Source organism: Stenella coeruleoalba (assembly GCF_951394435.1).
Source record: "Stenella coeruleoalba genome assembly, chromosome: 10".
Taxonomy (NCBI): domain Eukaryota; kingdom Metazoa; phylum Chordata; class Mammalia; order Artiodactyla; family Delphinidae; genus Stenella; species Stenella coeruleoalba.
In genome coordinates, this window is record NC_137156.1 from 77,016,468 (window position 1) to 77,032,559 (window position 16,092).

The 16,092-nt window shown below is 48.8% G+C and overlaps 1 protein-coding gene across 13 annotated transcripts in view; it reads left to right on the plus strand.

The window, feature by feature from the left end:
- PTPRG (protein tyrosine phosphatase receptor type G) overlaps nt 1-16,092 on the plus strand; it is a 907,646-nt gene that overhangs the window by 172,756 nt on the left and 718,798 nt on the right. For 3 of the 13 annotated variants that reach the window (XM_079935460.1, XM_079935459.1, XM_079935461.1), the window contains one exon: nt 5,273-5,481. The exons of 2 other annotated variants lie outside the window; for them this stretch is intronic. Coding sequence is in view for 8 of the 11 variants with exons in the window: in XM_079935469.1 (XP_079791595.1) it covers nt 7,857-7,941; nt 9,896-10,036 (226 nt within the window). In the remaining 3 variants the exon portion in view is untranslated. Of the gene's footprint in view, nt 1-5,272; nt 5,482-7,346; nt 7,942-9,895; nt 10,037-16,092 lie in introns of those variants that run through there. 8 more of the 13 variants (XM_079935472.1, XM_079935473.1, XM_079935466.1 and 5 more) reach the window with 5 other exon arrangements.

A 16,092-nucleotide genomic window follows, 5' to 3' on the forward strand; every position in this document is an offset into this window, starting at 1 on the left:
ATGCCCCTAGCAGTGGGCACACGACCCAGCCCCAGCCAATCATCGTATTCCATTCCTCTGGCCAAAGGGTGGCATGGTCCACAACTCCAGGAAGACACTGGACTCAGCTTGGTCCAATGATAGTCACTCCCTTCAAATGGAAGGCCAAGCTGAGAATAAATCCAGCCTAGAATAAAAGAGACAAAAGGTGGAGAGAGGTTAATTCTTTCTGACATTGTTTAAGGCCTAGGATTCAGTCATTCCCGAAGTCAGTATTCCCTGAACCACTAAAGTCCCATTTTGAAAAATTGTTTTTTTAAATTTACATACAGTAAAACTGACTTAATTTTTGATGCATAGCTCTATGAGTTTTAACACAGGCATATATTCATGTAAATACCATCACAATTAGGATACAAACAATTTCATCACTCCAGAAAACTACCTCCCTTATGCTGCCCCTTTAAGGGGAAACCCTCTCTATACGCCTCATCCCTGGCGACTACTGATTTGTTCTCTACTCTTATAGTCTTAATCATTGCAGAATGTTACATAACCATACAAATGCAACTTTATGAGACTGGCTTCTTACATTCAGGGTAATGTTTTTAAAATTCATCCAAGTTGTAGTGTGTATTAATAGCTCATACCTTTAGGGCTTCCCTGGTGGCACAGTGGTTAAGAATCTGCCTGCCAAGGCAGGGGACATGGGTTCGAGCCCTGGTCTGGGAAGATCCCACGTGCTGTGGAGCAACTAAGCTTGTGTGCCACAACTACTGAGACTGCGTGCCACAACTACTGAAGCCCGCTCACCTAGAGCCCATGCTCCGCAACAAGCGAAGCCACCGCAGTGCGAAGCCCGTGCACCACAACAAAGAGTAGCCCCTGCTCACCTGAACTAGAGAAAGCCCGCACGCAGCAACGAAGACCCAATGCAGCCAAAAATAAATTAATTAAATAAATAATTTTTTTTAAAAAACCTTAAGAATGTCATAAGCTTTAAAAGAAAAAAATAGTTCATACCTTTATATTGCTGAGTGGTATTCCATTTTTTATATATACCATAATTTGTTTATCCATTCTCCCATTGAAGGGCATTTGCATTGTTCCCAGTTTTCAATTAAGACTACAGCTGCTACAAACATTATATATAGACTCTTGTGCAAACGTGTTTCATTTCACTTGGGTAAATACCTACAGTGGAATTGCTAGGTTATATGGTAAGTATATGTTCAACTTTATAATGTTTTCCATAGTAGATGTACCATTTTATATCCCAGCCAGCAATGAATGAGAGTTTCATATGCCATGCATCCTACCCAGCACTTGGTATTATCAGTCTTTTTTTTTAAATTAATTTTTATTGGAGTACAGTTGCTTTACATTGTGTTAGCTTCTGCTGCACAGCAAAATGAATCACCCATACATATACATACATCCCTTCCCTTTTGGATTTCCCTTCCATTTAGGACACCGCAGTGCATTAAGTAGAGTTCCCTGTGCTATGCAGTATGTTCCCCTCAGTTGTCTATTTTATACATAGTATATGTATCAATCCCAACCTCCCCATTCCTCCCACCCCACCCCATTCCCCCTTGGTATCCATGCATTTCTTCTCTACGTTATGTCTGTGTCTCTATTTCTACTTTGCAGATAAGGTCATCTATACCATTTTTCTAGATTCCACCTATGTGCGTTAATATACGATATTTGTTTTTCTGACTTACTTCACTCTGTATGACACTCTCTAGGCCCATCCACGTCTCTACAAATGACCCAGTTTTGAGTTCTGGAGGCTAGGAGTCCAAAATCAAAGTGTCAGCAGGGCCATGCTGCTTCTGAAACATGGAGGGGAAATCTTCCTTCCCCCTTCCTGGTTTCTAGTGTTCGCCATCTGTCGTTGGTGTTCCTTGGCTTGTAGATGCATTGTTGCAGTCACATGCATCTCCTTCCCGTGTGTTTGCACATCGTTTTCTCTCTGTGCTTATCGGTATCTGTGTCCAAATTTCCCCTTTTTATAAGGATACCAATCATATTGGATTGGGCCCCACCCTAATGACCTCATTGTTACTTGATTACCTCTGTAAAGATCCAATTTCCAAATAAATTCACATTCTGAGGTACTAAGGGTTAGGAGTTCAATATATTTTCTTTGGGGGACACAATTCAACCCATGCCAGCACCATTTAGATTAACAGTAGATGAAGTAGATTGTTTGCAAAGGCCATAGTTCATGCCTCTGTGTAATGCAGTTTTACTGTTCTTCCCCTCAAGGACTGGGGGCTATTTCCACCTTCCCCTACCTGCGGGCTTTTAGACTTGCTTTGACCAATAAAATGCAGTGGAAGTGATGTTATGCCACTGCTAAGTCTAGATCTCAAGATGCCTTGTAGCTTCCACTCTCTGTCCTACTGGCCTGAGACATCTTTGTGAATAAGTCTGAGAGGGGCTACTGGAGATGTCATTGGCTGGGGGGCTTCAGCCAACAGCCAGCACCAATTGTCAGGCATGTGACTGAGGCCATCTTGCACTGTGCAGACCCAGATGAGCCTCTGGAAGCTGGTGCCGTAGCTGCATGTATGACCTCAGACAAAACTAGCTGAACTGCCTAGCTGAGCTCAGCCCAAATTGCTGGCCTACAGGATCAAGAACAAACAGAATGATGGTTGTTTCAAGTGACCAAGTTTTGGAGTGATTTTTTTTCGACAAGAAAGAAGTGATTGCTACTGTAGACCGGGTGTCAGAAGCTTGAGTCTTCTGTTGTTTACTTTCTCAATCACCTCAGCTAAAGCACTTAATTCTAAGAGCTCCTGCTTCTTTTTTGGAAAAATGAAAAATGTGGATGTTTCACTTATCTTTTGCCATAAGTTCCAGGTTTCAAGGTTTTAGTTCCAATTTAATAAAAACCCAACTCAAAGAGGTAAAAGGAATAAAAGGGATTTATCGGCCTAAGTAACTGAAAAGCCCATGGTCTGGTCTGGCTTCACGTAAGACTTAATCCAAGGATACAAGTGATGATATCAGAGGTTTGTTGGCCCCTACCACCCCCCTTTGCTTTTCTCTGTGTGTCCACTTCACCCCAAGCGGGCTCTTCTCAAGTCGGGACCTCCTTGCTTCTCAAGGCTGAAGTCTATCCAGTGTGGCAAACCCAGGAGGAAGTTTAACTTTCATTGGAGCAGGTGGAAACATGTGGCCATCTCTAAGTCAATCAGGCCAGCGGGTTGAGATGGTCCAAACAGTCAGGCTGGGACAGGTGAGGTGAGCCAGTGAGGTGGAGAGGCAGAGGGTAGTGATGGAGGAATACAGGGTTAGGCTTCCCAAGACCATCTGGGGAGATTAGCACAAAGGAAACTGGAATGCATTTACTAGAAGAAAAGAAATGGAGGCTGAGCAGGTAGAAAAAGACGGATGTTCACTCCTTATTGCTTAAGCTTGCTAAGAAAATAACAGTAATAGTTTATGTTTATCAAATGCTTATTAGGCACCTGGCACTGCTCTAAGTACTTTATTCTTTTTAACTCCTTCTAATCTTCTCAATTTAAGGCTACTGGAGAGTAGCCTAAGAGTAGGTATAGTTATTATTCCCTCTTTACACATGAGGAAACTGAGGCACATAAGTGATGAAAAGTCAAGTGGTTAAGTTGCCCAAAGTCAAGCAGATATAAGTATCAGAACCCAAATAGAATGGTTTGGGAGCTATTGCTTTTAACCACCAGTCTATACTCAAGATAGATCACCAGCACTATGGTAGGCAGAATTCTAAGATGATACCCAAGATTCCTACCCCTGGTTTATAATCCCCTCTTCTGAGAGTGGGTGAGACCTGTGAACGTAATAGGATAGTCACTCCTTAATTAGGTTACGTCATATGGCAAAAGTGATGGCATTGTCATTCCCAGGACTCCTTCATAGCCAACTGGAGGGCGATTCTCCTGTTGGTTTTAAAGAGGTAAGCTGTTATTTTGTGAGGGGCCCACTTGGCTGGGACCTGAAGGTGGCCTCTAGCCAGAGACTGACTTCTAGCCAACAGCCAGCAAGAAAATAGGGACCTCCAGCCTACAACTACAAAGGGCTAAATTCTTGAAAAACAAAAAAACTGAATTCTGTCAACAATCTGAATGAGTTTTGAAGAGGACCCTAGGCTCCAGATGAGAACCCCTGGCCAACATCTTGATTTCAGCCTAGGGCGACCTGGAGCAGAGGACCCGGTTATGCTGTGCCCCAACTTCTGACCTACGGAGCTGTGAGATAATAAACATGTATTGTTTTAAGACACTAAGTTTGGGGATAATTTATTACCCAAACCAGCACCTTCTCTTTGCGGCCTTCTTATTTTCCCATGGGGTTCTCCTCACCTTTTGTGGCACTCATATGGCCCTTCACACCGACTGTCCTGGAGCGCTCACCATATCACGCAGCTCCCACATCACCTGGGGAGTTGTAATCAGCAGGTGAGAGCATTGTCAGGTCCACTGCCTGTCATTTTGTGCCACTGACACTTGGTAGAGTGTCTGGTGTGCATGAGCTACTCTGTAACTGGTTGTAGAATGAATGAAAAGCCATCCCATGTGGTATGCCTATAACATTCTACTTTATTATGGGAACTAATGGGGCCTGGGTTGTCGGAGGGTGCTTCCAAGAGCAGTTCCTGGTATACTTCAGCCTAGGGCCCCAGGATAGTCACCAGCCCAGACCTAATTTAATGTTAATTTTTAATGTGGGGGCCTCCTATATTATGAGGCTAGTGATAATTCTGTCTCCAAACCCATTTGAGGTCTCTCCATCCCACATTTTAGTGTCTTCTCAAACCATCATTTCTTTGCCTTTTCACATCTGTGGAGGCAGACAGACCTGAGAATCTCAGCTCTGCTACTCACTAGCTAGGGGTCCATTATTTTACTCCTCTGAGTATGTTTCCTTGTCTATAAAAGGGCAAAATAATTCTTACTGCTGGCAGAACTGTTGTAAGGATTCTGAGAGTGTATCCTGTACTTTGGAAGGTAAGCTCCATACAGGTCACAGGCCTGCCCTTTTTGTTCATGGCTGTGTTCCCAGTCGCCCCCTCCCTCCCTCAATAAGTGCTCAATAAATTTATGGAATGAAGAGCTTAGAGAAAGAATTTAGCACAATACCTGGTAGGTAGTAAGCATCCCACAAATGGCAGTTTTTATTACGTTATTTTCCAAAGGAGGAAACTCACCTGCGGATGTCTATCCAGGTGTTCTGTCCTGATTGAAATTCCACAGATTTCTCCATTTTATCACGCAATTTTTTTTTTTTTTTTTTTTTGCAGTACGCGGGCCTCTCTCTGTTGTGGCCTCTCCCGTTGCGGAGCACAGGCTCCGGACGCGCAGGCTCAGTGGCCATGGCTCACGGGGTCAGCCGCTCCGAGGCATGTGGGATCTTCCCGGACCGGGGTACGAACCCGTGTCCCCTGCATCGGCAGGTGGACTCTCAACCACCGCGCCACCAAGGAAGCCCTATCACGCAATTTTTAATGAGGTAATCATACACGCAGGGGTCATAAGAACGTCTCTCAAAGCTCCCACTGACCAATGGACAACCCTTAAATACAACACTCCCAAGAAAACTGACCCTCTCCCAGCATCTATGGGGGAGTCAGGATTCCAACAAAACCAGGAAGGCCCAAATCCCAAAGCAAATAAACTCGACTCATTCCCCACCCTGGGGGAGGGTGTTCACCCCCGTTTTGCTAAAGATAGAGCGCTGGCCCTCCCAGGGAACTTCCTGGCTTTTATTAGTCCGTAATCCCAAATGTAACTTTTCAAAGATTTTTCTTTTGGACGTGTGGGTGTGAAAGTGCTTCCCTAATCACATCTTGCGGGAGGATGTGGAACATCTGTATATTATTTGAAAACCTTGCATCCGGTTCGGATGTTTGGGTGGGTGGGAGACCCTGCGTGGTGGGATGAAACAGCAGGGGCACGTTAAAAACAAGTCAAGATGGCTTTTAAACAGACGCAGAAAAATTAGGCAAAAATTACAAATGGCTAATCACCTTGGCTCAATTACACGTTTAATCAATAGCCCTCATCCCCCACTTTTAGCACGGCGTAAGGGGGAAAAATAGGGCGCTAAGAAGTCTAAGCGATAAAGATCTTTCTCACCAAGAGCCTAGGGACAAAACTCATTACAGATAAGCCCTGTCCTCCATTTCCCCCGGACGCCTCTCCACGATTGCTAAAGTGGTTGCCGCTCCCCGGGGTAGCTGCCAGGAAATCGGTCCTGCCCCGCGGCGCAGCTTTCACCCAGCCAGGGGTAAGAGGCGCACTTCCTGCACCCTCCCCACCAGCAGGCTGTGGTGCGGGAACCTTCCCTCCTCCCGTGGAGCGGCGAGTTGGGAAAACTCCGCCACTGATCTACCGTGGCGCGGGGAAATGGTGTGTGGGACTCGAAAGGGCTGGTTTTCGCAAGCCTAGGATAGATATTTCTCCCCTCCCCCACCTCTCCCTGGCCGGGAACAAGACCAAAGGAAGCCCAAGAAGAAAAAAAAAGAAAGAAAGAAATTAAACCCCAACGCGGAGCCCGAGTGCGAAGGCCGCTTGGCTTTGTTTCCAGGCGGGGGCATTCGCCGGGTTGGGGGCGCGAGCATGGAGTGAACAGGGGGCGGGCAGGAAGCGCCCCACCGCGGTGCTGCCAGGGCGAAGAAACCCAACATGAAACCTCCTTGCCCTGTAAAGGCAGCAGGCCGCCCCAACCTCTCCTCAAACCGGAGACTGGGCCCCCCCAAGTCTCGGATACGCGAGCAACGCAGAGGGGGCGGGGGAAACCTCGCCAAGCCCGCTCGCAGCGCGGCGTCTTTAAGAACTCGCAGGACGGGAATCTGGGAGAGACTCGCCGGTCCCAAAGGCAGTCGCTCTCCTCCTCCTCTCCGAGACCCGTCCAGAGCGGCCCCTAGCCCCGAAACTGCCCCAGACGACACTGCAGCACCCGGGGCTGTGGGCGGGGAGAACCGGGTTGTAAGACGCCTGCGAGCTGGGAGCCGAGTGCGGCTGCTTTAAGAGCACGGGGCGCGCGCACCCGCCGCCGGCAGCCCGGCTGCGCGCCCCGGGTCGCGCGCCGCCGCCGCCGCCGCCACCGCCGCCGCGCGCCCCTTGCTCGCTCGCTCGCCGGCTTTAAAGTCTCTGCCAGGATCCATGCTCACATGTTACTTCCTGTATGGAGGCATGGCTAGTTTCCAGCCCCGCGCTCCCCGATCCTCCCCAGCTCGCGCCAGAGCCACAACTTTCAGGAGCATGGACTGAAGGCGCCCTCGCCCCAGCGTCCCTCTGAGATCCTTTGTGTTTCCCTCGGTTTCCTCTGGCTGTTTCTATTTTGGGGGGCTCTTCGCTCCCCCCGCCTTTACCCGCCCCTTCCCCGCTCGCAAACATGCCTTCTTCCTTCCCCGGGCCCTGGAAGGAGCTGCCTGCCTGAAGCCCGGAGACGCAGCGCCGCGCTCAGCCCCGCCGCCGCCCGCCGGCTCTCGGGCTGCGCTGCCGACTCAAGTTGGGGATCCTCGGCTGCTCGCCGCCGCCGCCTGCGGTCCCTGCCTACCCCGGGCCCCAGGCATCACTGCCGCCCGCCGACTCCTCGCCCTGCTCGCTCGGCTCGCTCCTTTTTGAACGGAAAGCAGCCCTTCTCCGCCGAGGATCGTCCCCAGCGTGGCTCCGCGTTCTCGGTCACTTTTTGAGATTTTCCGGGGGGCGCTCGGCGGCTTCCCGGATTCCAGGGGGACTCGGTCCGCTGAGCGCGGGGGCCCAGTAGAGCGGACTAGCAAGGGAAGAGCCCGGGCTTAGCGAAGGCTTACACCGAGGCAAGAACTTATTCAACAAGTTTACCCCCCCCTGCTTTCTTCTTTTCGATGTGCGTTTTCGGACATGCGGAGGTTACTGGAACCGTGTTGGTGGATTTTGTTCCTGAAAATCACCAGTTCCGTGCTCCATTATGTCGTGTGCTTCCCCGGTGAGTGCCGGCCGCCGAGGGGACGCGGCCCTGGGCAGCGCGCGCGGGGGATGCGGAGTTGCCGCCGGGGCATGGAGCTCGGGTGCCCGTCCCGGAGACCCCGGAGAGGGTGGAGGAGGGTCGACGCCCGCGGAGGAGAGAGGGAGCCGCTCCGCTGGTTCTGGCGGCGTAATTTGGGAGGCTGGTGGTTGGGCACGGTGGAAGCAGGGGCTGGCCGGGGAGGGGGACAGGGGCCGCAGGAGTGTGTCTCTCGCTCGGGTTTAGGGGGCCCGGGGGAATCGGAGTCAGGAGAAAAGACTCGTTCTGTTGACCCGCCGCTGTTCGGGAGAGCTAGCGCTCTGGGACTGTTGGGGAGATTGGGGCCATGGGGAGTATGTCTCTGTGGGTTTGGGGGGCCCAGGGTGCGTCCCTCGCTCAGGCGAGGGTTGAAGGGGCTCAGAAGGGGGGACTTGATTTGCTGCTCCCCGACTCTTTGGAGAGGCTAGTGTTCGGGGAATGGAAGCTGGAGGCTGGCCGTGGCGGACTGGAGATGTTGGAAGCAGCCTGCGTTCTGGTCTCGGGGGTCAGGGACGACCCTGGCTCGGGGCTGGGGCACGGGCTGAGCTTCGGTGCCGGCGCGATGGAGCCTTCCTGGGCGCGGGGGCCTGGGAGCGGTGGGAGGGCAGGGAGCAGGCGGTTTAGGGAGATTCGTGGCTCCCCCAGCCCGGGCTCGCGGCCCCTTTATCCCCCAGCTCTGCTTGGCTGGGCTGCTCGGGTCTGGGCGCGGGGGGGCGGGCGGGTCGGCAACTGAATTGCTGTTCGTGCCGGGGCGGATTTTTTTCTGTCTCGCGCCTTGCCTACCTTCATCTTTACCCTTTTGCAGGCTGTTCGCGGCTGGCAGACCCAGACCCGCTCCTTTCTGGTCGGGTTAAGACAGGAAAAGTATTGGCCATTGATGAAGATAATAAATCACCGCACGTAGCGGTGTGCGGCTCGGCGACTCTCCACTTCCAGCCCTCCACCGGCCGACCCCCCCACCTCCTCTTTCCACTAGGGGAGGGCAGAAGCCAGCTGTCTCCCTCTTTCCTCTTGTAGCCTCCCCTTTCCCCCCAGGCTGCAGCCCTGAGCTCCCTTCGGTCTGTCCAGCCCCCTCCCCCAGGTGGAGGCCTTGTCCTGTGCCCTTAGTCGGGGAAGGGGTGGGAAGAAGGGAGCGATTCGTTTTTCATCCTTTGCTCTCCTAAGGACAGGGAACCCCCCCCCCCCCCCCCGCTTTTCTGCCTTCTCATCCACCAGCTCCTGGATATTTGGAGGAGGGTGTTATCCAGAAAAAAAGGAACCTGCCTCCCGATGTTTCTGCTCCCCCTTGTCATAACCGCCTGTCCCCGGGTGGCCCGAGCGCACGGTTTTGGTGCACCGGCTCCCCCACCTCCGTCGTGCGCCCTGGATGAGGTCGCGGGCGCTCTTGCTGCCCTCGGGGACTGGCAGCGAGTTTCCCCTTTGCAGGCACGGGGGTGGCCTCGAGGGGCAGAGAAGCAAAGCACTGTTTTTTCTTCGGGCACCTCGCATTTCCCTTTGGGCATTCTCCTGTCCCCGGAACCGCACGGAACTCCGGCCACAGCCCAGAACCCCAGCTCGGATGCCGAGCGAGGACGTGCGTTCACACTCACCCGAGGCCTGGGGTTTGCTCACCAGGGTCCTGCCTCCACTGGGACCGGGGGGCGGTGTGGACGTTTACCCTTAAACATCCCCCCCTGCTTCCCCAGTGCTCAGTATTTGTGTTAATCATTGAGCTTCCTAGACTTTTTTCTGTGTCGTGGACTTGCCGTCTGAGTGGGCTCAGGTGCACACTGGGGTTGAACTTCTTAAGGGTCACGTTTTAATGGGGGTGAGTGGGAGGCAGCAGGGGAGCAGCCTTGTGAAATACGGGGAATTTCTAATTCCACTTCTGGCCTTCTCCTTACACTTGGGTGTGCAGTCAGTGGGCCAAGCCGCGATTTCTTTTTTCTGATGTCTGAGGAAGCCTTGAAATCCAAAATGGGACCACCAGTGATGCCGCCTGCGTCGGGCTGGGACAGTTTTCGTCTTCCACATTTTCTGTGCGTGCTCACGCTACGAGGTAAATAAATAGCCCATTCCGTGGTTCGGGAGCCGTAGGGTGTCGGAAAGGGAAGGGGCAGTAGTGCGAGGCGCGGGGAAGGAGGGCTGTGGTTTGGGAAAGTGCGCCCGGGGAGGGTACAGCAGCAGCCTTTGCAACCAAAGTTAAAATGTCAAGAGCCGGAGACGTCTGCTTTCCATTTTCCAAAACTGCTGCGACGCTGCTGGACCTCAGGGGGCGCCCCCGAGCCACTCGTCAGGCTCCCGCCACCTCCACCCGCCTAGGTGCCCTGGGGCCGCGGTGGGATGAGGCTGGGGCTGGAGGCTGGGCCGCTGCAGATGCGCCTGGGAGCGGAGAGGCGGCCTCAGCTCCACCCTGGTGCTCCTGGGCGGCTCTCAACCGATGGGGACCCGAGTTCTCTTTGGGACGCCCCTTCGTGCCAGGCCTGACCTGAGAAGGCTTTACCTGCTTGACACGAGGGATAAAGATGATTCTGGTGTTGGATTAGGGTCCTCCTTGTGACATCTTCACCAAAATCCCTTGTTGGTTATTTTGTTTGTTTCCTTTCAGAATTGTGCGAACTTTTCTGATACATTTGTTCTCAGCTCCTGTGAAAGATAGAGGGTAACTTTAATTTGGGAGGGTTTTGGAAACATTGCCCTGGCCTGAGTCTTTCCCCGGAGGATGGGAAGCAGTGGCTTTTAGTCTCTCAACGGCAGTATGGCAGGTGTGGGACCCGTGTCGCCATTAATGTTTCAACTGATGTTTCCATTTTCCAGAGCACAAGTGTTATCAACATGATGTAGTGCATAGGACGTTGTTTTCTGACATCTAAAAAAGATACTCTATTATGGAAAAACTTACAAAAATGGAAAAATATAATGGGACCCTGTGAACCCCCTACTCAGCTGTAACAGTTACAACTCAATTTTCTCTCTTCCTTTACCCACCCCATCCTCCCCAACACCTCATTATTTTAAAGCAAATCTTACACACAGTTCATTTAAGCATTTGGTGTATATATCTCCATTGAGAATTTAAGTGCCTCCAACAGCAAATAAATTATGTTATTTGGAAGGGTTAACATTTTACATTTTTAAGCTATTCAGCGGAAACTTAATTTTTTTTTTTTAATTGACTTCTCTTTCTGCCCTCAGAGTTGAAACCCTTCTCTTTGATTCTGATGTTTTGTACAGTAATTACATTACATCTAGGAGGCTGATGTTGGAAACATTTCAGATGGGTAAGCTCTGCTGTGTACCTTGGATGTGTCAGAATCAGAGGATCCACGATTGATGTCCTGCGAATCTCCCTCTGAGCTGTCTCTTGGTGTATTTGCATGTACATGCTTTAGTCCTGGTGGACAGCCTCTATGGACTTATTAGAAAAATGCAAAAGTAACATTTGTAAGTCAGCAGTCTTACTCTTCAGGGATGGGGTGAGAAACCATGCCCCCCCGCCACAGCCCCTTCCCCGAAGTGTCTTATTTGAAAATGGAGGATCTTTATCCAGTCTTGAAACTTGGTTCCCTCTAATGCAGTCATGGCATAAAATTTTCGATGTTTCCTTCTAAACAGTGCTCATATTACAGAGTTGATGAAGAATATTAGTACAAATAGGCATGACAGGACCTTTTGGAAGTAGGGAAGTTGCTGTTGCCACAGGCAGAATGGCTATTGGAAAGGTTGGCTGAAATGAGAAAAAGAACTAAACAGTTGTGAAGCTCTGGGCATCTCCCCTTAATTATGGACCCGTTTTCACAGGATAAAAGATAACATTGTTTAAATGAGGCAGTATGGGGAATGCTGATGATTTAACACAGCAAAATAAAACAAAAACCCTTTCTGATGCATCTTTCTATTCTGAAAAACTCCCAAGTTACTGTAGTATAATCAGTTACATATCACTGCACTAATTGAAATGAACTTTCTTGCTTTTTATGAAAGAGCATTTAAAATACCCCAGAACAATTATTATTATCCCCTTCTACTTCCTTACCCCTCCCTCATTTTCCTGGAAACTTCTTGACCAAAAGGACAGCCTGGACACATTAGCCATACCTAGGTGAGGAAAGCAATTAAGTGTTGCTGGTGCTTTGTTGCTTTACCTCTTTCCTTTTATGGTGAAAGTTTTTTTTTTTTTTTTTTTTTTAAATCTGAATATACCTTCAGCAATGTCATTCCTAAGCAGGATAAAGTTGTAACATAGGTGTGCATTCTGAGTTGCAAGAATGAAGAAAAGTTGTGATTAACACTTTAATTCTAGGGCATATCTTTCATGTAGTCACATTTCATAAATCAGACTTTATGGGAGAAATTCAAAGCATCTGAAGTTATCTCAAAAGTGATAAAAGTGCTTGAATCCCCCAGTAAGCTCTTGGTGGGCTTTGGTTATAGGTTGACCATTATCAGGTGGGGGGTGGTAATGAGTGAAGCTGCGTTTTTGGCTGGCTGTGTAAAGAATAAAAGGTCTGTGTATCTAACAATATAAAGGAAGCGAAGGAGATGTGCCCTGCCTCCACATTTAGTTCTCCGTCTGAGCTTGATCTGGGCAAAGCTGGTAGCTACTGAGGGAGGGGCTCAGGAAAGTGAGAATGTTCTTCTGAGAATAGCCTGCCCCCAACAGGCGGTGAGAGCTGCTTGTGGAATTCCCTGGGCCGTTGCTGAATTTGAACCAGAATGAGGTTACCTTGGTACGCATTAGGCCCTCAGTAAGTGTTCCCAAATGATTAAACGATCCCATACCTTTGTTTGCCTGTCTGAGAAATGGAAGTGACCATCTTGCTTGTAAAAGACCCCATTCCAGAACTATGGCAGTGTTGTGTGCACTCACAAGAGCAAATGCCCACCTGTAAAAAAAGTTCTCTGTTAATGACTTTGCTTTGACTTTTTTTTTTTTTCTCGGTACGCGGGCCTCTCACTGTTGTGGCCTCTCCCGTTGCAGAGCACAGGCTCCGGATGCGCAGGCTCAGCGGCCATGGCTCACGGGCCCAGCCGCTCCGCGGCACGCGGGATCCTCCCAGACCGGGACACGAACCCCTGTCCCCTGCATCGGCAGACGGGCTCTCAAACCACTGCGCCACCAGGGAAGCCCCTGACTTTTTATTTTTTATTTGTTTACGTGGAGTTCTAACGAAAAAAATCGCTCCAAAAATGATGCATGTTTTTAAATACCATTTACCTCTCCTTGCTTTTTTCCTACAATTCCTTTTTGGCTCATTTTCAAGACAAAGAAATTGTTAATGTCTCTTAAAAAAAAAAGATTGGAAGTAATGTAGGTGAATTTCATTTTCAGAAAAGCCTGTGATGATTGAAATATATAACAGATAAGTTTGTGGGGTTTTCCTATTATGAGAAGGACTGTGAGGTTTATCAGCGATGGCTGTGCAAGATCGCTTGAGGTAGCTAGAGGGCTTCATGAGCAGTTGTCTCCTTCTATAGGGACACCTATAATTGGAGGGGCCATTTCGTCTGGTATGACTTGTAGCAAAATGTTTGGTGTTTTGACAGAAAAAATATATGATCTTTGTGAGTTGGCTTGCCAGGCCTATGCAGTCTTAAAATTTTTATGACTACAGCACTTGATATGATGATTAAAAAAAAAAACCATTGTAAAAAGTGCTCTTAGGGCTGGGTCGGGGAATGTCAGTTAGCTAACCAGGTTCCAGGTGTGCCCGGTTTCTCTTTTCGGAGCCCCCTTAACTGAATTGGGTGGTGTTCCTGCTGCTTTTGGGGTGGAGGATGGAAGGCAACTTCTCCACTGAAGGAGAATCACTGTACTATTTTATCTGCATATGAAAAGGAGAGATCTTTTAGGAGCCTAGAACTTGTCAATACTTTTTATTTCCTTTCTGAGTCCTGTAGCTGTGGGAAGTTGTTTAAAATATATCGGAATATCATCTCGAGCCAATCGGCCTCTGCCATTACTAGCTGTGCTGCTTTAGACAAGTTACTTAACTTCTCTGTGCCTCACTTTTTTGCCCTCTCTTTCTCTGCAAAATGGCATAGTGATAGGACCCTGACTCCTAAGGTCTTTGTGAGGCTTGAATGAGAATGCATGCTAAAGGACTTAGCACAGTGCGTGGTAAATAGTAAGTGCTCAATAAATTAACCATTTTTTGTGTGTGTTAAAGAGATTTGGGTAGGAGTATAGAGAAAGAAGAAAATTGAACTGAAAAAGACATATGTAAAAACAAAAACATTTTGAAAAAATTTATATAAACTTGCATGATGATTTTTGTGCCTGGATTTGCTCTTGAGGGCGAGGGAGGCTGGCATGAGGGCATCCCACATATAATTAGTAAAATGGTTACATTTTGAGGTTTAAAGAAATGAGAAAGCCTCCATGAAGTCTGAGATAACCTCCTTGCTCACATCGCAAAGGAGGCTCCTCTTTCCCTGCTTAAAAGGCGATAAATGTTTTCTGCAAGGCTTAAAATGTACCACGCAAGATCCCTGTGTGGTGTTATCCTCTGTAGAAAGAGCTGCTTGGTCCTGCACCCTGGAATGCCCATCCCCCTTGTAAGGCCTACTGTGCTGTGTGGTAACCAAGGAGAATGGGTCTACCTTTGACTGTCATTTCTGGGTTTTAATTGTGTGCCACTAATGGGAAGCAAACAGTAGTCTTTGGGTGTTGCTTTTATTTTGTACTTGCGTGACACTTGAACACACGTATGCCCTTGTCTCCATGTCTTCATGGATTCAGACCTGCAGAGTATACAAGAGAGAACCACACACTGTGCGTGCAAAGCTCCTGCCCTCTAATCAGTTTTTTTGCAGACTGAAATCAGCATGATGGTTTTTTGACCAAACAACAAAATATGATTTTAAACTACTCGACTTAGCTATTTTGGGGATGTAGCAAAGTGACACAGTTGGCTGCCGAAATCTAGCAACTAAAAAAGAAGCAATGAAAGCATAGTTCATGGAATATGTAACACTTCCATGTAAGAAAATAGGACAACTGCTCTTATTTTTGGGTCTGTGATACTATTTTCTTAACAAGGAGAGGGAAGCAGGTTGTCAGTTGATACTGCAGTGGGTATACTTTTGAGGAATTCATATGAGGTATTAGATGAATCCAAGAGGTGTTTGAATTCTGACACCACTGCAGCCACATGAATTCCACAGTGCACTTAAATCAGATAAACTCTTCAGTTCGGAATAATTTGGGTAGGAGACACAGCCATTAGCCATTTACCAGACATAAAAGCATAGTCCAGATTAGTGAGGAAATGTCATTGACTTTTCAAGAGTCAAGTTAGTCACAAATCATCAGTAGGATTCATTTACAAGGCGATGGTTATTTATAAAAAGTGAGTTCTGTTCGTTTTTTAAAATATATCATTTTTCCTGAAGTGTTTGAATTCAGTGAGTGCGGAGGTTAAGAGCCGTAGTCTTGGGCTTGGCTATGTCACTGGGTAGCTGTCATGTCACTATGTCACTGGGCAAATTCCTCAACATCCTGTGGAAGTGGGGTTGGGTGGTAGTGGGGGTCTGGGAGACCTCAGAGGTCCAGGATGAAATTCTTGATCTGTTGTAGCAGTGTTATGTTGAGCAAATGGGCCTCATTTTTTGAATCTCTAAAATGGGAACAATGGTTATAACAGCCCATACTCACCAAGCACTTGCCATGATCTAGCTGCTGTGTCTGAGCTTCTTATATGCCTTTAATCCTCTCTGGAAGAAACCGTGAGTATCCTTACTTTAGGATGAGGATGAGGAAACTAAACCCAAAAGGAGGTTGTCACTTGTTCAAGGTCACCTTTGTTGGGGGGGGGGTACGTAAAATATGTCTCTCTAGTTGTCTCTTAGAATTATTTTGAGTCAGGGACTTCCCTGGTGGTGCAGTGGTTAAGAATCTGCCTGCCAGTGCGGGGGACACAGGTTCGATCCCTGGTCTGGGAAGATCCCACATTCCGAGGAGCAGCTAAGTCCGTGCACCACAACTACTGAGCCTGCGCTCTAGAGCCTGCGAGCCACAACTACTCTGAGCCCGCGTGCCTAGAGCCCGTGCTCCGCAACAAGAGAAGCCACCGCAGTGAGAAGCCCGTGCACCGCAACAAAGAGTAGTCCCCG